At 34.2% G+C, this 24,843-nt stretch overlaps 1 protein-coding gene across 1 annotated transcript in view; it reads left to right on the top strand.

The window, feature by feature from the left end:
• The window catches only part of Malrd1 (MAM and LDL receptor class A domain containing 1), a 658,798-nt gene that overhangs the window by 359,452 nt on the left and 274,503 nt on the right, over positions 1–24,843 (top strand). The window contains exons 27-28 of the mRNA XM_027928635.2: positions 7,334–7,582; positions 9,106–9,263. Coding sequence (XP_027784436.2) covers positions 7,334–7,582; positions 9,106–9,263 — 407 coding nt within the window. The remainder of the gene's footprint in view (positions 1–7,333; positions 7,583–9,105; positions 9,264–24,843) is intronic.

Below are 24,843 nucleotides of genomic sequence, written 5' to 3'. Positions count from 1 at the left end.
CTTGAAATAGCCTAACCAAAACCCCACTCCTGTAGCAAATTGTATTAAAATCCTTTAACTGAAATGTTCCACAATTCCCCAAGGTGTGTGTTTCCATTGCTGCAACAAGTAATAAACCCAACTCATTCAAGTATAGATGTGTATGTGCTCGTCTTTGGATGGAGGGCAATAAAACAGAAAATAGGGTCAGGATTGTACAGTACCTGTGGGTCATTTTAAAAACTTTAGTCTAAGTAGGTTGGTATGCTTTGGGAGGTTTTACTTTTACTTCTTCTTTTTTCTTATTAAATTTTTACATTTTTAATAACTTTTTAAAAATTGAAATAGTTCAAATTCACAGAAATGTTCTAAGAACTATAAGAGAGTTTATGCATACATTTCACACAGATTCACAAATTATCATTTGTCCATTTGTTTTATACAAAATCTGACTTTTTCTGAATTATTACAGAGTAAGGTGGAGATATAATCATGCATTTTAATTCTAAGTAATTCAGTTTCCTAAGGTGAAGGACATTCACTTACATGTATAGTCATCAAATTATAAAGTATAGCATTAATATATCAAACATTAGTATATCATTATCTTAGACATCATTCACATTTTACCATTGTCCTGAGAATCTCCTATTTTTATTTTTTTAACTGGGATTGAACCCAGAGATGCTCCCCAACTCCTTTTTTTTTTAAATTGTGTTTTAGGAGAGGGTCTCAATAAGTTGCTGAGGCTGGGCTTTGAACTTACAATCCCCCAGCCTCAGCCTTCCAAGTTGCTGGGATCATAGGTATGCACCACTGTGTCTGGCAAGGGAATATGTTGTAATTTTTTTTTACCTCATTCAGGATCCTGTCTAAGATGATACACCATACAATTGGCCCTCCCTGTGTTCTGAATCCTCAAATTCAACTGTGAATCAATTAGAACTTGAAAAAAAGTTTTGTTGCTAGTGATTTATACTATTTAGGTAGGCCAATGATGGTTGCACCTGCACTGAAGAGGTATAGACTATTCCTTCTATATCATTATTTCATAAATGATATAAAAAACTATTTACATGACATTTGCAATGTTTGGGGCATCCTAAGGAATCTACAGATGATTTAAAGTATGAAAGAGAATGTGCATAAATCATATGCAAATGCTACACTTTATATATGATATCTGAGCATCTACAAATTTTGGTATCCAGGATATCCACCAATACCAAGTGATAACCACATTTAGTTCTTAATGTGCCTTTACATTTCTTTAATTTTAAATGATGGCTCAGTCTTTGTCTTTTTTAACCTTGATATCTTTGGAAAGGATGAGGCTTTCATTTTGTAGAATATCTTTCAATTTGTGTTTGTTATTTCTCCTTATAATTAGAGTCAATTTATGTATTTTGGTGAAAATCCTGCTGCATACTTCCTTGACTGAAAATGAGTTGATATGTGCTATTATCCTGATCCACTGACCTGTCTCTTCATTAATCAATACCATGTCATCTTAATCATTGTAGCTTTATAATATATCCTGACATCAGGTAAAGTAAATTGGTTAACTCTTCAGCTGATTTAGGAGCTCTTAATTTCCATATAAATTTTAGAATCATTTTGCAAATTTCCAAAAATGAACCCTAAAATTTTATTAGATTTACATCAAAATGATAGACAACTTTAAGGAGAATTGAGTTTTGAACAATTTTTAGTTGAATGACGTATAAACTTGATATAAAATCTTTACTTATTTGGGTTTTTTTATTTTTATTTGTAAATGTTTTCTAGTTTTTAGTGTATAAAGACTTGTCATGCATTTTGTTATGTTCTATATTTAGAATTCTATACCTAGAAATTTATATTTTGGTATGCTATTTTAAAAACTTTTTGTTTTCTAAATTTCAGATTCTAGTTTATTGCTTGCATTCATAAATAATTAATTGCTGTATGGTGATGATATATAGACTTGCTGCACTTAGTACTAGGAGCTTTTTGTAGATTTTGTGGAATTGTAAATTAATACATTGAGCTTATTTATAATAGCTGTATTAAGTTTTTTGGTAATTCTTTTAGCTCTATCACATTTATATTATTTTTTCTTCATTTTAACTGAAAATAAATGTATATATTTATCATTTATAGCCGTTTAAAATATGTATACATTGTAGAATGGCTGAATTGAATCTGTTAACATGTGCATTACCTCACATACATATCATGTTTTGTAGTGAGAACACTGGAAATATTCTGTTCTTAATGATTTTCAAGCATACAGTATATTAACTACAGTCATCACAATGTACTATAGATCTGAATCTATTCCTTCTAACTAAAATTTTATCTTTTGACCAACATCTCCCAACCTCACCACCCCGCCGAATCCCTGTCATATCTACATTTGCTTCTATTAGCTATTTTTTCTCCTGGTTATACATCATATTTCCTGATATTTCACAGATTTTGAATTCTGTGTTGCTGAGTCCTGCAGTTTGGTACATTATTTCAAACATGATGAAATTTGTCCTGGAAGGCATTTAACTTGCTTACAGTTCTGTTTTGTCCTTTTGAAACTTGTTTTTAATCCTTTTTTTTTTTCAGGGTAGGTTTAGAATAGAAATCAGGAAATATCTTTTTCTGTAAATTTCCAGAGTGATTTGTTTTCTTACAGGCTGCATAATCTTGGTTGCAACTGTTCAGCTCTGCCCAATCTAAAAAGTAGCCATACTCTAATATGTAAACCTCTGCTGTGGGCATGACTCCGTCTTAATAAAATTCTATTTACTTAAACAAGTGCTGGGCTGAATGTGACCTTGGCATTGCAGTTTTCCAATCCATATCTAAAGAATATTTCATTCTAGAGCTACTTGGACCCACTATTAGCATGTATTATTTCTAGAGTTACTATTGAACGTCCTGTGTATTTATGAAGGACTATTCATGGTGGAAGAAACTCAAAGAGGTCTGGCTTTCTGTGAACACCAGAAACATTTTAGCTCACAACTCCTAGTTATTATTCTCTTGGAAATTATTCTTTTTCTTCCTTTGGGAACTCTGCCCTACACACCTGCAATTGGAATGCAGCCAAAGGCTTGAGCACATCTCTGGATCTGTTCCTCTACACAGCTCCTTTTTCTCTACCACCCTGCCTTGTAAATTCCAGCTGTTCCAGTCTCTGTTTCCTCTATGTGCTAAAAACTGTTTTATGCTTGGCTTTCTCTTTTAGATCTTCAATCTGGAAAGTGCCTCTAAGCAAATGCCTGGGGTGATGATAGGCTCTGGTTTTGTGTCCTTTCTCTGGGGGATCACAGTCCTGTGCTTCCTGTTGTTCATTGTTGGAAAACAATTGTTTAATGTATTTTGCCCCAGGTTCCAGTTGCTTTTGCCTGGAGGATGATTTCATACCATGTTACTCCCTCACAGCTGGAAACAGAAGTTACCTCATTATTTAGTATGGTTTTCTGTCTTTTCCTGGGCCAGTAAGCTCCCCTGGATGCCAGCTCTTCAAACATTTTTATCATAAAGCTATTTTTATTTTTTTGCATTTTCTTAATTTTGGACATAGGTACCCCTCCCCCACCCCCACCCCCACCCCATGCTCATCTTGAACTTTTTTTTTCCCCCTCAGCACAAAAGTGACCATCTTTTCAAGAAGACTTTGTTCTTTGTAAGGAAGAATTCTATGTAAATGTTGTAGGGTATCAGGCAGATGTGCTTCTTTATTAATTAATGGGCCACAGGGCATGAGGTTAAGGGCACAGAGATCAGCTAGGAAAGCAAGGTAATAGAATTATACAAAAAAAAAAAAAAATAGTGGCTTTGACGAAAATATAGCAGTAGATATATTCTAATGGTAGGGTTGACAATTGACAGAATTTGCTAAAGATTACATGTAACGTTGAGATTTTAAAAGTTTACATATGATAACTTTATTTCCTAGGGCTTTGAGGTCATCAACAGATGTGAACTGAACTCACATCCAAAATTTGGTTGGATATTGAAACTGATGACATCATATAAACACCCAGAAATCTTGAAATATTTTAAAATGGGACTTTAGGGGAGAGTAAGATTATTATCAAACATGCCCCAAAATAACTTGAGCTGAGATGGAAGAGGAGCTGGCTAAGGGTTTTATAGTGGGGTAGACTGGGGTGAAAGTTTCTCTGTATTGCTGGGGGGTTAATGGGTTTGAACATGCTGCTCTTAGAAATTCTAATCTGGTTTCCCAGACCCGAGGCACAAAGAGGGAGAAAAAGGGTAAAACTTAGAGCCTGTCAGCAGTCAAGTCAAACATCAGAAAAATAAAAATAAAAAATAAAAAATAAACAACAACAACAAAAACAAGCTTCATTTCTGCACAGTGTTCCTTACAAGATTATTTTTCTCTAAGTAGCTGAGAATATAAAGTTGCCATTCCCAGAGATGGCGAAGAATGTGAAAGTTTGGGGAGGAGGAATCAGTGTTTAGATTAAGTCTGTTGTTTCAGATGATTTTAAGATATACATTGATATATATTTCAGTTTGTAAAAGAGAACAAATCATACATTTTATGATTTGTTCTCTTTTACAAACTGAAATTTCCTATCATGGTCTCTACCTAACATAAGCAATATATCACTAGCCCCTCTGTGTGTGTGTGTGTGTGTCTCTCTTTAACAAAGCAAAGGCATGAAAATAATTTGTAAACAGGTAAAAATTTAACTTGATAATTTCCTTTGGCATCTACCCAAAACAAATCATTATTGTCTGTTATTTTATGACAGAAGTGATTTGATTTTTTTATTAATGTAGAGACTGTATTCAAATTTAGATTTGTGTAGTATTTAAATTATTTTATGTTTTACTATTTTTGCTCTTAAAGTGTAAAACTTTATTACTATCCTAAGATATTAGGTGTATTGACTTGTGTGTCTTATGTCAGAATTCATGATATATTTCTTTTAAAAACATGTCTAAATTTTTTTCTTTTTGATTTTGGAAGAACTGTGTTGTGGCTTAATTCAGTCACTTTAGAGAAAAGCATCATAAGAGTCAGTTTTGTTTTGTATCTTTAAACAAATTGAAATTGACAGAATCAATAAAAATGCCAACTTGTATAAAATTAAATGATCTAGTAATTTTTCAGGCTCTCAACAGTTTCTTTAGAAATGATGCAACTGGTGGCCAACCCCACCTTTAAACCTTTTTTTAAACCAACGAATTTGAATATCAAGTCAGAAGATAAGAGACCTGGTTCTCAGTCACAATTCTACTTTGGAAAAATCCAAGAGTCATTTAGCTTATAAAATCCTGAGTTTTCTCATTTACAATTGAGAGAGTTGATATAAATGACTTCCATTTCTGTGTAGGCTGAAAAGGCTTTAATGTTAGATTCTAAGTCAAGAGTGTAATTGAAGCATTGGAAGTCTTTTTGTCTTACCTTCAATCTACTAAAATGAACCATGCATCTAAATAAAAAGTTTAATCCCATGCTGCTAAAAGGATAATATTAGCAATTAACCCAGACAGAAAAAGTTTTGTTAGATACAGAATGCATAGATGAAACTTACTTTCAAAGATTTGCAAGAGGAAAGACCATTTAATCATGCTATTAATAAGCAGTCTAGGAAATACATGGAGTACAAACCTTAGAATACATTTTCTTCCCAGCAGTTTCTATAAGAAACTCCACTACTCTTCTACTTCTTTCCTCTTGACCATCTGTTGTTGAAAATTTGAGGCTGATTCAGGACAGAAGAACTTCTATATGAGATTGTGTTAGTCAGCTTTCTGTGACTACAACAAATACCTTAGATAACCAACTTATAAAGAGGAAAGGTTTATTTTGTCTCCTAGTTTTAGAGGTTTCAGTCCATGATTGATTGGTCTCTTTGCTTTAAGGCCTATGGTGAGGTAGTATCTCATAGCAGAATGGAGTGGTGTAGGAAAAGTACTCACTTCATGATGGGAAAGAGGAAGGAAGGGAGGAAGGGAGGAAGGGAGGTGGAGGGAGGGACCAAAGTTCTACTGTCTCTATTAAAGTCATACCTCCTGTGACATAAGGACCTCCCACTGGATCTTGACTCTGAGAGTTTCCACCACCTTCCAATAGCACAATCCTGGGAACAAGCCTCCAAAGCATGAGCCTCTAGAGGAGATTTCAGATCCAAATTATAGCGGAGGTTTTACCAGAGAACTTCCCAGACCATCTTAAAATAAACCCCTGAAACATTACTCACCACCTCTGAACCACACCAGCTGTCAATCACCAGGCAACTTGCCTCTAGTCCTGGGAGCCACCACTTTAGAAGTAAATCAAGGAGTGGTATTATCAGCTCCTCTCCCTGCCTGGTGGGGAAAACAGGAAGATCATTTCTGATTCTGTGCTTACAGAGATCAAATGTGTAGCTAAAATCTCAAGTTGGAAAAGTTTCTGAACCTTTCCTTCTGAAATGTTGCTCTTCATCATGGTTATGTTCTAGTGAAATATTAGAACAGTATAATCACAAAACCTTGAAAATCCATGTTGAATTGCTCTCTCACTTCCAAAGCACTTTATTTCACTCATTTATTTATCACCTACTATGTACGGTCTAGGCATCATTCTAGGCACTGATCTCATAGCTGGTAGTCTCTTTAGTTAGCTCAACTTCTCTAGGATTTTGCTTCTCTCTTTCCCTCTGTCTCTCTTATTAGACAAGGAAACTAAAGTTCATCAAGTACCAGTATGAACCAAGTCACGTAACTAATAAATATTAGCCCTAGACTTCAAACTCAGTCTTCAAAGGCATTATTTTTTCTGTTATGTTTTTGTGAAGAGATATCTATGGCTGGCGTTGCTTTGCAGGGAAATTGCTTCTAAAATTCCAAACAACTGACCAATAAATATGCATTTTAAAGAAAAATTTTTTGGAAGTCATGCATTAGCCATATATTCATGGTGATGCTTCTGAGGACGTATCTTGTATATGCTTGGCTTCTGAGAAATATTGAAGTGAATGGATGCTAGAATGTACTTCCAAATTCCCCATAATGCATGAGCTCTTTAGCACCTTAAAGATTTTGTTTCAGGGTAAAAAATGGAAGGTTTCACTTTGACTTTCAGATATAATTAATATTTTTAAATGCAGCTTTGGGAGTCTTGGGGTATTTTCCTGGATAGATAAAGTAAAAACTTTTTCACTTGTAAATGATCCTTGTGAGTAATCTTTAGGCCAGAACTCTGAAGCAGATTAGAAGAGAGAGAGAGGGATCAGGTACCTTGAATTCTTAAAAACACCATATTCATATATTATAGTGAATCTACTCTGTCTTGTACCTCACTTGAATGTGTCTGGGATATTCCATTACTCTTTTTTCATCTTTCTCTTTTTAGGTTACTGCCCACATGGCTATCGGGAATGTCAGAACGGCAAATGCTACAGAGCAGAGCAAAGCTGTGATTTTGCCGATGACTGTGGAGATAATACTGATGAGAATGAATGTGGTGGCTCTTGTACTTTTGAGAGAGGCTGGTGTGGCTGGCAGAACTCCCTGGCTGAAAACTTTGATTGGGTTTTGGGGATTGGCTCTCATCAAAGCCTCCGACGACCTCCCAAAGACCACACACTTGGAAATGAAAATGGTAGGTGATTCGGTTGATCATATCCACAAGGTCCATCTCCTGCCTTCCCTGAGAGCAGCTGGAGAGACAACCTCAGTGACACTTGCAAGTCAGCCAAACACAGTGTTTTTGTTTCCTGTGGCCACTGTAGAATAGGGAATGGCCATGAAACTGGGTGTCTTAAACAAGAGGCATTTATTGTCTCACATTGCTGAGAGCTGGAAGCCTGAGATCAAGCTGTTGGCAGAGTTGTTTCCTTCTGAAGGTTCTCAGGGAGAATCATTTCCTCCATACCTCTCTCCTTGGCTCTGACAGCTTCAGGTGTTCCTTGCTTGTAAATGATGGTTGCTTCTGTGTTTTCATTTGATGCATGTGTTTTCTCTGCCCCAGTTCCCTCTTGTTATTATGATGCAATCATATTGGATTAGGGTCTACCCTGATAGCCTCATCTTTACTTCATCAGCAGCAAAGATCCCATTTCCATTTATGAGGACTAGGGTTAGGGCTTCAGTAATGGGGTGGGGGTTATGATTCAACCCACAACAGTGAGTAGCCAAAATCTAATATCAGTCACTGTTTTGATAGATAGTTAGGTGATAAGCCAGGCTATCATCAGATTCCTAAATGACAGGCACTTGTCTTAAATAACCCTGAATTCTGACACTCATTTGATCATCAGCAAGTCACTTAGTTTTCAGAATCTCAGAGTCTTCATTTGGAGGTCATGAATTTGTCACTGTGTAGCTAGCAAAGGTCGTGCAGATCACATGAGATGATATATATAAGGGGAAAGGTCTATGCAACCTGTGGAGAGACTGTGAAAATGTAACTACAAAGCCACATATGTTAAGAATGTTGGGTGTGGATTATTTTTAAAATAAATCTCAGTCTTGTTGCTCAAGGAGCAAACAACATGAGCCAAATCCCAAACTAGGGGGTGCCACAAAATTGTGAAAAGATGTTTAAATATTGGTATTCCATAGGTCTGTTTTAAAAAATCAACTAAGCCAGGCTTACCAAGTCAGGGCATAGAAGACCTAAATCCCAAACACTCAGCCCTCCATACATGAAATTTTGTTTAATATATAAGAATGAATTTAATCCCTTTCCTCTCATGTTGCATATCAAAATTCTCAGTATTTTATTTACATACTCATCAAGTGACTGAATATTTGAAAGCACATGATATTCCCTTATTTAGATTTCACAGGGAACTGTGGCATTGTTTTATAATAACTGGATAGCTGAAGGAGTCCATTAAACGATTTCTATAACTGTCTTGTTGATCTGATGGCATAAATATCCTGTCAGATCAGTTAATCTGCATACTGTGAGGCACTGCACTAAAAGCACAGACAGTTGAAAATTGTCCTGTCAGTGAGCTAGGGACAAGGCCATTAGATTTATTCTCTGTTTCAAATGGAAATGCTATTGGCAGCTCAGATCTTATGAAATGTAATTAAAAACCCTAACTAAGATGGAGAAACTAAAATAATCCCCTCATTGTTATTTCTGTCCTATGTGAATCCCATCCTTGTTTCTAGGGCACTTCATGTATCTGGAGGCTACTCCAGTGGGCCTTCGGGGTGACAAAGCCCACTTCAAGAGTGCCGCGTGGCAAGAATCCAGCTCTGCCTGCACCATGAGCTTCTGGTATTTCATATCTGCAAAAGCCACGGGGTCCATTCAGGTTCTCATTAAGGTAGGATCTCGACTGGAGAAGCCTCTGAGTTTGGTGAGGTTCCTGAAGGCAGCACATAGCCTGAGGGAGGAAATAAGCATCCTTTCATCTCCAAAAGCTACTCCTGTGACCCACATGCTCTGCGGTTTGGTAGACTGGGGCATGGGAGCCAGCTTTGAGTTCATCATCACGCCTTGTGAATCCCAGAGATTCCCTTTGTGCTAATAATTAACCTACTTCTTTCTATTAAGTTTCCTTCCCTATCTTTTTTTTTTTTTAAAAAAAAGATTATTTGTCTATCTGATAGGAGAGCAACTATCCTTTTTTTTTTTTTTCTCCTCCATGAGTAATTATTAAGGGAACTAATAATAGCCATTCCAGTTCTAAGCCCACAGTGCAAAGGACTGAACGGCTCAGAATAATCAAGGTATGATTACATTGAACTGCTTATTAACTGTGACACATTAATGCATTTTCTTACTGAGGATTAATTGGATGTTTCCGTCAGAGCTTTAATTTAGTATAACAAAGTGACAGTGTTCTGGGAACAAAATAACAGTCAATATTAATATTAATGAGACCTGGTTCAAATACCTTTACTCTTTAACAAGTTAAAACAGCAACAAAATCCAGGTGTGTGGGCCTGTGCGTTTATTTCAAGAATCTAGTTGGAATTGAAACAAACCTTATTTTAAAACATACTATAGTGGCTACTGCTATTTTATCACACATGAGATTAAGGTGAAGTGCCCCAGCACTGATGGCAGTGGCCTGACCCAAGTGCCAAAGAATCATGTCTGTTCATGTATCTGAATAGCTCACAGCTGCATAGTTCATGTTTTATTGAAACCTGAACTGACTTTATAACTTAGGGCTCTTCTAGAGCTATGCAGAAAAGCCAGCCAAGTAAGACACACGCAGCAAAAAACCACAGCAACTTATTCTTATGGCTTCAATATGGAAACTTACTGAAACATAAAACTTCACATTCTCCCAGGAGAATTTCATCAGCTTTCTTCTAAATGTGATACTTGATTACGTGGCATGCACTGTGTGGGGATTTGGTAGTGCTCTGTGGAATTTGCTTTTATCATTTGCTTCCTTCATATTTACTTTTCAACAGTCTTATAATTTAGGAACAAACTTTATATTATTATAAAATATAGAAATTAAGCCATTTTGATATATTAATATCAAGGCATGTAGAACTCCTATGTTTCCTTTGACTGATTCCTGTGAAGATTCAAGTATGTTTTTCAACACAAACGAAAGAACATATGCTTATTTTCAACGTATATGCATATTTTGGAGCTCGGGTGTGACTCCATGATAGAGTGGTTGCCTAGCATAGACAAAGTCCTGGTTTTTATCCTCAGCACAGCAAAATCAATCAATCAGTTATGTTTACAGTCATATAATCACATGGATTGTGAAGGACAAAAATCTTCCATAACATGTATTGAATTTATATCCATGAGTTTTAGGAAAATCATTTTATTTTAGTAACATGATACCTATTTTTAATCATCATTACAAAGGCTTCTCTCTATGTGGAACCATATTGGATTTTACCTTGCTCTTGAGTTTGAAAGTATCTTATCCATAGGACAAATCCAACAGGGGCAGGAATTCTGCTTTACCCTTCATCTTTGAACATATTTCCAGTTTATGGGTATGGTCCCTCTGACTCAATGTTCTCTGCTTATCAGGATGGTCCCTTTCTGTGTTACCCCCACACCAAGTCCAGCAGAGTCTGGAACATTTAGCCTTTTGCAAAATCTTCCTTGACCACCTTTTGCCTACTGCCATGATCTTTCATTTTCAAAGCATTCCCCACTGCTCTGGGAATGATTACAGCTCAATGGTTGGTAACTCATTCTATTTAAACAAATGAATTGCAAAATCCTGAGAGCACAGCCACTGAAGTTTTAGTCTTTGCCTGTCCTTCTCAGGTCTTTGCTCAATGAAGCAACAAGATGGTGCCTTCCAGAGGCCCTTGTTAAGAGTTGCCTGTCATAGAATAGCTATGATGTATTATATGCATGGTCTTCAGTCTGATTTGAAGAACTTGTAATCAAAAATCTTATATATATTCATGCAAGTGGACATAAAGGCATGCAACAGTTGAACAACAATTTAATGGTAGCATAGTTAATATGGGATGGTCTTGATGACAGATCACAATAATTATATATAGTAGCAGATACCATTTATTGAACATCAGACCAATATTGTTTCATTTCACTCTTGGCGCAACCATCTGAGTTAATGTGAGTCCCATTTTAATAAAGGACTAATGGAATCTCCCAGAAATGACCAAAGCACCTGATGACTCACTCTGTTAGTTACAGAGTGGGAATTTGAATCTAGGTATGTGTACACACAAAACTCACATGCTTACTTCCCCACCTCCATACCCAAGTCCACACTCACTCTGACAATGAAATGGAGATTGTATTTTACTGAGACATATGGGTAGTGCCTGCAATAATTCTCTAGAAAAATAAAATAAATATTATTCTTAGAATGGAGAGATATGATAGTTAAACTATTCTAGTAATAATGAGTGAATCAGGGAAACCTCAGAACCAAAAAGCCATTTCTTTAGAGAACATACAGTGAAGAGCAGCACTATTTTACAGGTTGTGTATTTTATATTTTTCCTCCTGTATTTCTTGCTGTCAATCAAATGACAGATACTTTTTATTAAAGAGATGCAATGGAAACAATGTAATATTTGTATGGAGAAACTGATATTGTTTTTCTTTCCTTTGATGTTTGCTTTAGTTATAAATGGGAAAAATGATATGGTACTTTGAAATGTTTTCAAGAGTAAGAACAAATTTTTAAAATACAGTTAGGGTTTTATGACATCAGAGAGTTAAACAGGTTAGTTTTTCCTCACTAGCTGCTTGTGCCAACCCAAATCCTTTATGAATGGGAGTCCATGGGAAGTGGTGATAATCTTTTATTTTTCATTTTATGGGACAGCTAAGTGAGGCTAATCAAGGTTCAGTAGTAAGTCTAAATTCAGAAGTAAGTGTGTGAGCTAGGACTTTAACTCAAGTGTTCTGAAATTAAGATTGAAATGCCACACAATCAGTTTGGTTTCTGTCTCTCAGTGGATGATGTTTAAATGTTGTTTATTTGGAATAAGTAGACAGCAGCCTTTTCTGGATTCAGGAAGAATTTATTTTTAATATAACTATGTTCACTTTTGATAACAGTTTTTATTTTTACCCACGTTTGAACTCATTCACATTCAGTATTAAATTTCTCATTCAATTTAAATGCATTACTTTTCAGACCACTGAAAATTTAAAACAAAAATAAAACAGGTATTTTGAAATAGAAGAAAGGTTCCACAGCATAAAAGTTAACTTGGTTTAGAAATATATTTAATCTTATTCCCATCATTTTACTTATTTTTCTAGTTACCTGATTTCTGATGGGGTTAATTAAGGACAGATAACATGCAGATGTGAGCATACTGAAAGAATTTTTGATGAATTTTAAAATTTGCTTTGTGTTTGACAGTTTATTTTTTTTTTTAGTTAAAAGTCTATCTAGCCTCATCAAGAAACAAAAGATCTTTGCATCTTTTCAGCTAGCCATTTGAATAAAATACAGGAACACCTGCTATCTGAGGAATATTAGCCTCCTTTGGAAGTACTCCATCTGTAATAAACAGTTGATATTTTAATCAAGATGACTGCATGCTTTGGGGAATTTAAATATATTTAATTGAAAGCATTCAGGACTATCCATTATGTAGTCATGATAGAGCACATAATATATTCAAGCCAGAAGTGGAAAAAAAAAATAATGTATTTCAGGAGAGCTCTCCTGATAGAGCAACCTAGTTATGCTGAAAGGCCATAATTAAATTAGTTCATTGTTTTATCTTGCTTAGTGTTACAGAACATTTTAGAGCTGGTGGGGTTGGTTTCTTCAAAATAAATTTAATCTGAGCTATTCATTTTACAGAAGATGGAAGTAAGAGTAAGAGGTTATATTTCTTACCTCCATGCACGTTTATTTTAAGAAAAAATTAGGATATGAATACGAATTTTCTGCCTTCTAATTTAGGGCTCTAAATTGACTTCCTGGAAATTTCATCTAATCATTGTCATATTCAAGATGGAAATATAGTCTCCCTATTCATGTGTTTGTATCTATGGATTAAACCAACCATGGATCAAAACATTAAAATAGAATTGCATCTATACTAAACTGTATACACACTTTTTGGGGTCATTATTCCCTAAGCAATATGGTATAACAATGACTTCCATAGTATGTACATTGTTAGAGATGATTTAAGGTATGTGAAAGGATGAACTTACTAATCTGCAAATACTCCTCCATTTTATACAAGAGACTTGAGTATCCATGGATTTTGATATTCTTAGAACCAATCCCCTGTGGATACTGAGGGATGACTGTGCAGATTTTGTGAAGAGGACCGTGGAAATGGTCAACTGATTAAACAACAGGCTAGTTTCCATTGCTTACTTAGAAGACTGTGTTCATGCTGGGAAAACTTTATCCTAAATGTAGCAAACAGTGAGTCTTAGTTGGACACAAGGATCTATGACTTAAAGATAAGAGCTCTTTATGCATCAGCCCTCAAATACCTACCTCCATTCATGCTTACTACAACCCCCATGTGAAATCTACAACTAGTTGTTAATAATATGTGTGGGTAACCATTAGAGTACATTGGAGATATTTTTTTAAAAATCCTTTACCCTTTTTTTTTAATTTCCTTCAACCTACTGAATATCTAATGTTATTTCAGGCAAATTATTGGCATTGGATTCATTATTTAAAAAAAAGATTGTAGATAATATCTGCATGGGAAAAAGTCAGTTTTGCAAAGAGCAACATGGATTTTGGACTGTATATCAACTAAACTAAATTTTTAGTGCCAGATTTAATTATCCTTTTAAGAATTGTTTCTGTACCTTAACAATCTGATCTGCATAGTTTGGGATGTAGAATAGTATTAAACTTGACCAAATGAATAGATAAAAGGGTGACCTTTGCATTTCAGGCTACATTCATGTCCGATATAAAGTACGCAGAGTTTAAATAAGTCACCATGAGATCACAATGCCCTGGTTTATATATTTTTAAAATTATTTTCCCATGTTCTTTCACAGAGCCTTCCCTGCTACCAAGCAGAACTCTGAAGCCTTCTTACCACGAAGTCTCTTTTGTCAAAACGAAAATATTCTGCTAAGAGGTTAACACTTTAGTTTAATTAATCCCAGGAAATTTTTTGCTTTACAAGTAAATCATATGGTTAGTTCTAGGAAATCATATTCTCACTACTATTGCTTTCTTTATTTCTACTTTCACCTGTGCTACAACTACTCGGGCACCAATTTGTACTTACTGACTCATTTTTCCATAGAATGTGCTATCTCTTTGCCCATGTTAACTCATTTAATCTTCAAAATCAACTTTCAAGGGAGACAGTTTTTTCCCCCAACTTTGCCAACCATGAAATTGAAGTCCAGGTCACATAAAATTGTATAATCAGGAATAAAAGTCAATTCTTTCCCCAATATCTAGGATCTTAACAATTACAATCAACCCCTGACCTTAGAATGTAAAACATTCTGATACCTGGGAGCCAAGATATGACTGTTCATCAAAGTTCTCCAGGGGCTCTGAAATCCTAAAAGTGAGATTTCCTTCTCAAAAATATTAATTAATCCACAGACCTGTTTCACACATGTTAAAAGAGGAAAGGTACATTTTATATCCATCAGCTTCTGCAGTAATATTTGTTTTCTTTCTTAAATTTTTTAGTTGACAATTAGTTATTATACATGTTTGTAAGACGTAGTGTGATATTTCAGTACATGTGGTCACTGTATGATAGCCAACTCAGGATATTTAGGTTATCCATCCTCTCAAAACTCTATTTTGTTCTGGTTAGAGTGTTTGTTTTCTGTCCTAGCTTGTCTTCTAGTATTAGAATCTGTTTATCTAGATCATTCTCCATCATATCCAATATAATTTCAAAAAAATTGAAATTGCATTTAACAGCTATAGGTTAATGTTGATGAGGAAAGAATGAACTAAAAACCAGTTATCAGATAGTAATTAAGGATATAATATTAATAGTAATAAATTAATTAAGCATTTATTTTGCCCCTTAATAGTTTGTATCATATATTTTATAAATAATACTGTGAATCTGTTTTTGTTATTTAACAGAGAATTGCTTATTTTTATTGTAATTTTCAAAGGTTTGTGACATATTAACTTTTGTTTAACTTTAACTTGACTTCATATCCATATTTGTTAAATAACCTTTTCATGTAATTTTATTTACACTAAATTGTAATTATCAATTTTACATGCAAATTAGCAATTGGTATAAAACTAGTAATAGCAATGTAATTAAATTTAAAACTAATTTAAAACATTTTTAAATAGTAAGAAAAACAATAGAAAAATTAAATCCTTGAAGATTATTTTAATGAGCTTTCCATTTTTGCTACTAGATATTCATTCACAAGTTGACAGTATTTTGTTGGCAGAAATTAGTGTAATGACAAATTGAATGACTTCTAGGATCAAATAGCAAAGTATAAATTTTTACTTGAATTCTAATAGCCCAAGTTACACAAAAAGTTAGAGGATCAATCATAAATACCTTTGATAAGACAGTCAATAGCAGCCAATAGGCACACAAGGCCAACTTTTGTGATATAAAGTCAAAATAGAGCAATCATTCAATCAAAGTCATCTGTTTGCCAACATGTTGTAGGACTTAGGTTGCACCTTAATGTTGTAAGCACCTTAATATCTCTGTGTCAGTGTTTCTCTTGTGATCTCTAAGAAAACCCAACAAGGTCAATTTTGAGGAATAAGGCCTTTGGGGGTAATGTCAAGCTTTGACAGAACACAATCCACTGTGATATCTAAGATTTTACTTATGGTGCCTTTTAACTCTCCATCACTACCTTGAAGGCATGATACAGTTACAGTCTATTTTTTCCCCCATGATGAGTGTCTTAGTGTAGGCACATAAAATATTTCTTACAAAAACAATAAGACAGTCAACATATCTAAAGGAGGTTATATATAAATGAGAGAAAAGTATTTAGACATGTAATAAAAATAACTTATAAAGTAAAAGATTTATAGGAAAGTTTTAAATGAGAGCTGGCAATGGAATTACTTATACAGTCTAGAAAAAATCTAGGTTCTATATAAAAAGACTATTTTCATGGTGCTGATTTAAAGCCCTATATCATGGAGTGGTCAATATCACTCCCTCAAGAATGGAAAAATAAAAGCTGTTGAAAGTGGACTTGGCTGAATTATTATTTCTTTTTATGAATTAGACCACCTATTTATGGATTTCCTTTATGGACCAGACCATATGTATTAAGGATTTACCATTAGAAAGTCTGTGATAAATCACTGAAGACTTCAATATGGCTTTCAAGTGCTGATAAATATTATTTTCCATTCACATGATGCCATTTACTGCATCCCAGAGATGACTCTCCTGCACAGCCTTGTCCTCTCTTATGCCAACCTGTTGGTGGCAAGAGGACATACTTAGTGCTTCAGATTTATGAGCTGGGGGATCATTATTCTGAGTGCTGGCAACTAAAATGACAAAGGGGCTTGAGGTTAAAAAGAAGGGTGAAATAATATTTTTTAAGTGAATTCATGGGTTTCTTTTCATCAGCATTCATGAGCCCCAAGGATTTTTAGGAGTCATATTTTTAATGAGTTATTTTGACTCTCTTTGACTTCACTAGGGGGATCATTCAGCAAATAAAATCTTACCAAGATGCATTTAACACCTGAATGATGACAGAATGGTGAGAAAATTCTTTTAGTCTTTTTTTTTTTAATTTAAATTTGTTTTCAGAAAATCCCCCAAATTAGACAGTAAAACATTGAAATGAAAGACTTTATTGGCTTCATAAAATTGAAGTTCTTTTTCCTTTGTAATCAAAAGAAACACACACACACAGAGTCACATGCACATTGAAAAACAAAGTCACTTCAAATGGCATTAAACAAGCTAAGCTTTTTGCAAAGGAATTTGGTTTCTTTTGAGCTTTTTAAATGTCTTAGCAGAAGATAAATTAAGAACACAAATAATCAAAATTAGAGGCACATTTTTCCTTTTACATTTTGTTTCTCCATTTGAAAACAAATTATGATGGGAGCATATAAATGAAACTTTGCAATTTACTGTGTTTACTTAGATGTGGAGAGACTGTTAACAGTTTTATTTTTACAGATATATAGTCAGCAGTGATTTTAGATTGCATTTATGCTTTTTTATTAGTACTCTATTCATATAGTACTAATAAATATCATTTGAGAGAACTCATAGAATAATTTAAACAGATAATTCAGTACTTGAAAAATGTTTATAAAGTTTGAAAATAATTAAGGAATGAGTGTTGACTTGAAACTCAAGATCATTCTTCTTTGTCTAAGATGTAGTATCCTTTATTTCTTTCTAGAAATTCCAATATATGTTACTTCCTTTAAAATAACACCTTTTTTCTCTAAACTTTCCTGTTACAAATATATGCTATTTTTCAAAGTAACTTAGATACTGTTAACTTTGTAAGAAAAAAAATGTATTAAATGCAAACATAGCTAAACAGAGAACAGAGTCTAACAGTGGTAAAGCAGTACCACATTGTTCTGAATGACTGACAAATCTATACTTTAGAGTCATTTAATTTTCTTAGATCTCTGGGGGAAATGGTAGTTCTATATTATATCTTATTTTCCACACATATAATGCAAATGCTTAGAATTCTGTTTCTGGAATAATTGCTTTGTTTTCAAAGCCAGTATTTCAGAAAGTTCTGTTAAGTTTAGTAACTTCAATGTGAAAGTCAGAATCAGAATCATAGAAGTCATGGCACACAATTCATCCATATGCATCACTTATATACCTTCTCATATATTATTATCTTTCTGAAAGTATATGAAATAAAATACACAGACAAGAGACATTAAATTTACTTTTCCTTATAATTTGCTAGGAATATGGAAATAGATGGCCTACGTATGGATTTAACTAAGTAACCAGGATTTTGGTCAGAAGGTATTCCCTAATGCCACCAAAAAAATCAATCACGTGAAAGGTAAAATGTGTGAAAATAATCACAATTTAAAATGAGGGCATTAGAAATGAAGCATTTAAAATGTACATTACCCTAATTTTCTTAATACTTCTTAATTTGATAAGAACTCTTGAGGCAACTTCCTTATTATTTTGATAAAGGAAGTAAGAAATACTAATGGGATTCAGAGAAAGCAGTATGAACAAAATCATTACCTTTTGAAAATTTATGTTTAACAAGAAAGGCCATCCCTTTCTCCCTTTGAAATACCACCATTCTCTGATGTTTTTGAGAATGTTTTTAAAACCACTTCTGAGTGGTTCACTGAGATCTGCTTCAAAATTAGTTTTTTTTTTTTTCCTTCTGATATTCCTGACAATAGCTAGAGCCATTGATTATTTTGTTCTGGTTGCTGCCTGAGATTCTGAGACCCACGTTTGATAATCTGCTGCAGTCACATGCTGCCTTCAACAAAGGTTTAATGAGAGGAAGACCACGTTGAATTTTAGTCTCATTCATTAAATCAAAACAAAAACACCAGTGTAATCCTCATGTGTGCTCCATAGTCTTTTATAGAAGGGTTAAACGTAACTATAGTGTTAAAAGCTAGGAAAGACTGACTATGGCTTTATTAAGAATATGAAAAGAAAGAAAATTCCTCACTCTTTCACACTTGTATTTTCTCCAGTGCAATATTCCCAGCCTCCCTTTTGCATCAATCTTGATCCTCCTTTGACTCTTTTCAAGAAATCATGTTCTCTATTCCAATGCACAGGCCAACTGCAGCTTCAGGTAACACATCCCCTATACGTAAAGATTACTCTTGCCTTTGGATGCATTTTTCTCCTTATTACTAGATCAAGAAAGACACTGTGACCTCTGCAGCTCATTTCCCAAAGTATAAAGTATTTAATTGACATGGTACCATAGCAGGCTTCTGGATATGATGAAAGATCACTGGCCATGAAGCCAGAGAGACTTGGATTTGAATCCCAGTTCTGCCATTTAATACTTGTTATTTGGGCAAATTACTTAGCATCTCTAAGCTTTCTTCTCTGAACATATAAAATAATGACCATAATATGAGTTACAAATAGTTGTCAGGGTCACCAAAAGCTGTAATAATGTGTGTGTGCTTTTGAAACAAAAAAGCATTTAAAATTATTTTTTTCTATTAATTCCTCCTGAAAGGTGAACATAGAAAAGAGAGAAGAAAAAAAATAAAACTCAGAATATTTATTTTGCTCTTCCATTAAAATGGATTAGACAATATTAATAGATGTATCATCCAAAAACGTGTGCTGTGCTACTTTCTTTTTTTTTTATTGGTTGTTCAAAACATTACAAAGCTCATGACATATCATCTTTCATACATTTGATTCAAGTGGGTTATGAACTCCCATTTTTACCCCAAATACAAATTGCAGAATCACATCGGTTACACATTCACATTTTTACATAATGCCATATTAGTGACTGTTGTGCTACTTTCTAAATGGGAGTTTTCATTGCTTTTCCACCTAAATGTCCTTCCCCTGGAGGGTTGACCTCACTCTGTGTGTTTGTTCTCACTCCTTGTCTGTTTAGATGGCTTTGCATAGAGCTTTGTTCCTGCATTCACTGATAGCTGGGCCATGAGATCTGCCCGGCTTTAAGCTTACAGCACAAACTATCATTGTCTGCTTCCCACAGCCTGCTAAAGGGGTTTGTCATTTCAGGAGATAATGATAGAAAAGCATGATGTTGTCAGGGAGTAAGTTACTCATGATAAATAAATATCCAGGTACAACTGAGATGTTTGTTTTCAAAACAAAGAGTATTGAGGTCTGTGGACATGTTCCATTAAAAAACATTATCCTCCTCCTCTCACATGACGAATGTTCAAACCATCACCATACTTCACAGACAGAGGACTTTCTCATGATGGAGTGCCACCCACAACTCATTTATGAGCTCTGTACTGAGGAAACATACATCCTGGCTTTGTTACCTAAGTGCCAATTCTCTGTAAAAGCACCAAATACAAGGAGGGTAATCAAATGGTTAATATGATATAAGATCTTTTAAAAATTTTCACATACATCTATTTTTCCTTTTGGAACATGTGTGTTGTTTTCTATTTTCAAATGGGAGGGGTCTATCTTCCTGATAAAGTCTAACTCTTCTACCTCTGGGCTTCATTCTACCCTCATCCCAGGATCTGGCTGTCCATGAGTCAGATGAAATCATGAGGTTTAAAGCCACCATCAAGTGCTGCCTTTGTAAATGAAGAGCTAGCTCCTCCATAGTATTAAAGCATAGAGTAATGGGAAAAAGACATACATAGGTATTACATAAAGAGAAAATACAGATGCCCACTAAACATATAAAAACGCTCTACCAATATAATGATCAAGATCATGCAAATCACAACTGCAGTGAGATCATTTTATGCCCAACTGTTGAGCAAAAATTAAAAAGCAGTACCAGGGATTGCCACGGAGGTCAAATGAGCAATGAAAGATGTTTGCATTCTCTTGGTGGGACTTTAAATTGGTAAAATGATTTCAGAAAATAATTTGGCAATAACTTAAATAGAAGGTACACATATCTTGTTACATAGCCATTTTCCTCCTTTGTATATTCTCTAAAAAAATATTTGTTAGTGTGTCAGGGTAACATAAACAAAAGTGTTCAAAGCAGGGAGTTTACAAAAGCCATAAACTATGACCAACTTGAATGTCACTCAGTGGGTGGAAGATTGAATGTGGTTGTTTTCTCAGCACAAAAGGGAGGTCAGAGGTCGAACTTCCCCACATGGATTCTCTCCATCATCACAAACTTTTTCCCAGCCTCAGTCCTTCCCTTCAGCTTTGACTTTCTCTTAATAAAGAATCACATATTCTATCCCTCCAATGAACAGATTCCATTAAATATTGTGTGATATGTTCAGAGAATGAAAATAAAATAATACCTTACTGAATTGTATCAGCAAACAAAAACTCAAACAGTATTGCCAGGCATGGTGGCTCATGCTTATAATTGCAGCAACTCGGGAGGTAGAGGCAGGAGGATCATGAGTTCAAGGCCACCCTCAGCAACTTAGTGAGGCCCTAAGAAATGATCCTGTCTCTAAATAAAAAAATAAATAAAAAGGGCTGGGAGTGTTGCTCCGTGGTTAAGTACCCCTTGGTTCAATCCCTGGTACAAAAAAAAAAAAAAAAAAATCAACATATAACTAGAAAATGGGGAAAAGACATGAAGAGACATATTTTATTGGGAAGAATACAGATTTAGAAATAACAAACAAATCATCAAAATGTGTTATATATTAGACATTAGGAAATACAAGTAATTTCCACGATACAATGCCAGTACACACTAAAAAAATGACTAAAATAAATTGTAATGTCAACACAGAAATCTTAGGTCATTCATACATTTATAGCGATTGTGTTTGGCAGTTTCTTTTGAAAAGAAACTAAGCATGCAACTACCATATGATCTAGCAATTTTATTCTTAGTTGTTTATCTCAGAGAAATGAAGAATTATGTTCACATAAACAATGTGTGCAGCACCAGCATTATTTGTAACAACCTGAAACTAGAATAACCCTCATGTACTTAAGTGAATGAATGGTTAAACATACTGTGGTATATCCATGCCGTGAAATGATTCAGCAATAAAATGGAATAAGTTGTTGATAAACACAACAACCTGGGCAGAGCTCCAAAGAATTATACTCAGCCAAAGATGATTCCTGAAGACTGCAAATTGTATGATCCTATTCCTACAATATTCTTAAAGAGACAAAACCATAACAAATGGAAAACAGATAAGTGATTGCCAATCACTTAAGGAAGGTAGGGGTGGGGGAGAAATGAGTAGAGCTATAAAGGACAACATGAGCACACAAGAGATAAGAGCCATCCATATGGCAACAGAAATGTCTGTTGACTATGTTAATGTTGATATCCTAGTTGAGATATAGTAAGATAGTTTTCCAATATGTTATCATTGGAGCAACTGATTAAGAGTATCATGGGAAACTGTGTGATTCTGAAAATTGCATGTGAGTCTACAACTAACTCTATATGAGAAGTTTAATTAAGATAATTGTATGTTTTTGAACTTAAGTCCTAATAATGATTTTGTTTCATTTTAAACTTTATAAATTATATCTGTGAAAGTATTTATATCCTCTTAATCTGACAAAATAATCTTAGTTTACTACAGTCCATACTTTACTTAATTAGTGGTTTATTTATGTGTCTGTTTGAAACTATGTCCTTAAATTAATATATAGATAATGTCCTTGGCTGCTTAGAGTTTCTCATCAATTTTATTCCCACTTAAGTAACTCTTTAAAAAATTACAAATGTATTATTTTTATACTTTCTCTTCACATATTGCCTATCTTATTGCATGCCAAGCCTTAGATGTTAGCTAGTAGTAATGTAAATGGTTTTCGATATTCCATACCAAAGTTCAATTTAGTCGTTTTTTAAAGCCTAATTACAAATTACTCTAAATGAAACCTGAAGCAGTCCTTATGTATGTCAAGTCTAGAAAAATGGTCATTTTTCTCACTATAAAAACTAAGGTGAAATAATTTTCACTTTGAAATGAGGCTGTAGTCAGGCATTTCAAACCAAACGATTTGCAGAGTACAAGCCCATTTCTTGACCTCTGAAAATCTAAATTAAATCTCTCATCTAAGTGTGAACATTGTACATTTCAGGAAATGACCTTCATCATCAATACTGTGAGAGCAAAACCACACAGAAGCTACAGAACTCACTGCTTTCCTTCCCACATTCCCTTCTTTCCTTTTTTCCTTCCTTCCTATTTAGTGAGGACCTACTTTAAGCCACGTTGGAAATAAATGTCACAGGCTAGCAGCAATTACATGATTAATTCAATATTCTAAGAATTCCATTTAGTTTTCAGGATAGTTTAGAGGTCACAGGTTTAGACACATACTCTGTCAAAAATCAAATCTATGTATAGTAACACATATAAATGAATCTTCTTGCCCTAAATGTTTCCTAGCCACATAGTAGTCCCTTTTGAGACAATATATAACTGTAAGATTATTTTCCTAGATTAGTTTGAGGCACTCACATTTTCTTTATAATCATACTACAATTTTTCCAGAAAGCTATTTTCAATGAACATATGATTATTACAATATAAGTTTTGACAATGCTTTGATTAAGTTAAATAACTGACCATCATTTTGGGTAACAGTTTGTGGAAGAAACAGTTTTTAAATTATGTGGTAGCAATTGTTTATGACAATGTGAGAACCAATTCTGAATTTATAAGTTTAGGCTTGTAAAAATCTAAATTTATAATTTATAATTAAATTTATAATTTATAATCTAAATTTATATATAAAAAATCACTTAGACTCCATCATCCTACCATGCTCAGTAAAGATACAAAAAAACACAAACTAAAATACTTGGATTTGTGACTACAAATACTTAGTCTTATAAATCAGCAGTAGCAGCAACACTTAGCATTCACCCTGTACAGTCTAGTTTCAGTATTATCCAAACAATATGTAACACATAAGAGGCATCTAATAAATATGTCAGTGCACTATGGAAAAATAAATGTCAGCAAAGTCTTACTCCCCTCTTCCTATGAACTAGACACTCTTCTTCCTGAATATAAATATATGATTTCATTTCATCTTAAAAGACACTGTTATTATGTGCTTTTATTCAGCTGAGCTAATATAGTTCCAGAGCAATCACTAACTTGTGAATCTCGGTACCTAAGTGGTTGAGCTGGGTTTAATTTCAGATAGCTCAGCTGCAGGATTAAAGTTCTTGACCACAACCTCAGATTGCCAGTCATGTTGTAGGACTCAAAGTTTGCAAAATCCACACACAGCCTTCACCAAACATCTAGCAGTAAACAACTAAGGGACACTCCTATTTTCCTTGAATTCTTTAAACATAACAATGATTTGTAGTTTAGTACAAGAAAATTCTGTGTAATTACAGAATTAATTTTTTTAAAAATATAAGGCTTGTGAGAACTGAGTGTGCCCTCATAGTTTAGATATTTTTTTTTTTTATTTCACACTGATCATTGCTTACAAAAATTACAAGCCATGCAACAGTATAAAAGAGTTTATGATAGAAATTTTTTCTCTTATAGAGGGCAAATGGGCTTGGACTCATACAAAGTGACTGCATACAGTGCATACTTAGTGAAAATGTTGCTGGAAAACTCTATCAACCAGGAATGGGGGGAAAAAAGTTGTTTGTCATCTGACAGTAGTCTTATGTGGGCTTTGAAAAAGTTTTGGAAATAACTTGAAAATTTATTTGTACAATAATTAAATAGGAAATCTAAATGTACATTATCTGCATAGTGGAAAGATACTTAGCTAAAAATCTGCTTTAAAACAAATTTAAGGCTACTAGAAATTTAGGGTGGACCCTGAAACCCTGTAAGCATACAGGAATGCCATCCA

This window comes from Marmota flaviventris, chromosome 12 (genome assembly GCF_047511675.1).
Source record: "Marmota flaviventris isolate mMarFla1 chromosome 12, mMarFla1.hap1, whole genome shotgun sequence".
Taxonomy (NCBI): Eukaryota; Metazoa; Chordata; class Mammalia; order Rodentia; family Sciuridae; genus Marmota; species Marmota flaviventris.
The sequence above is the reverse complement of the archived record's forward strand: the minus strand, read 5'-3'. Positions and strand labels throughout refer to the sequence as shown.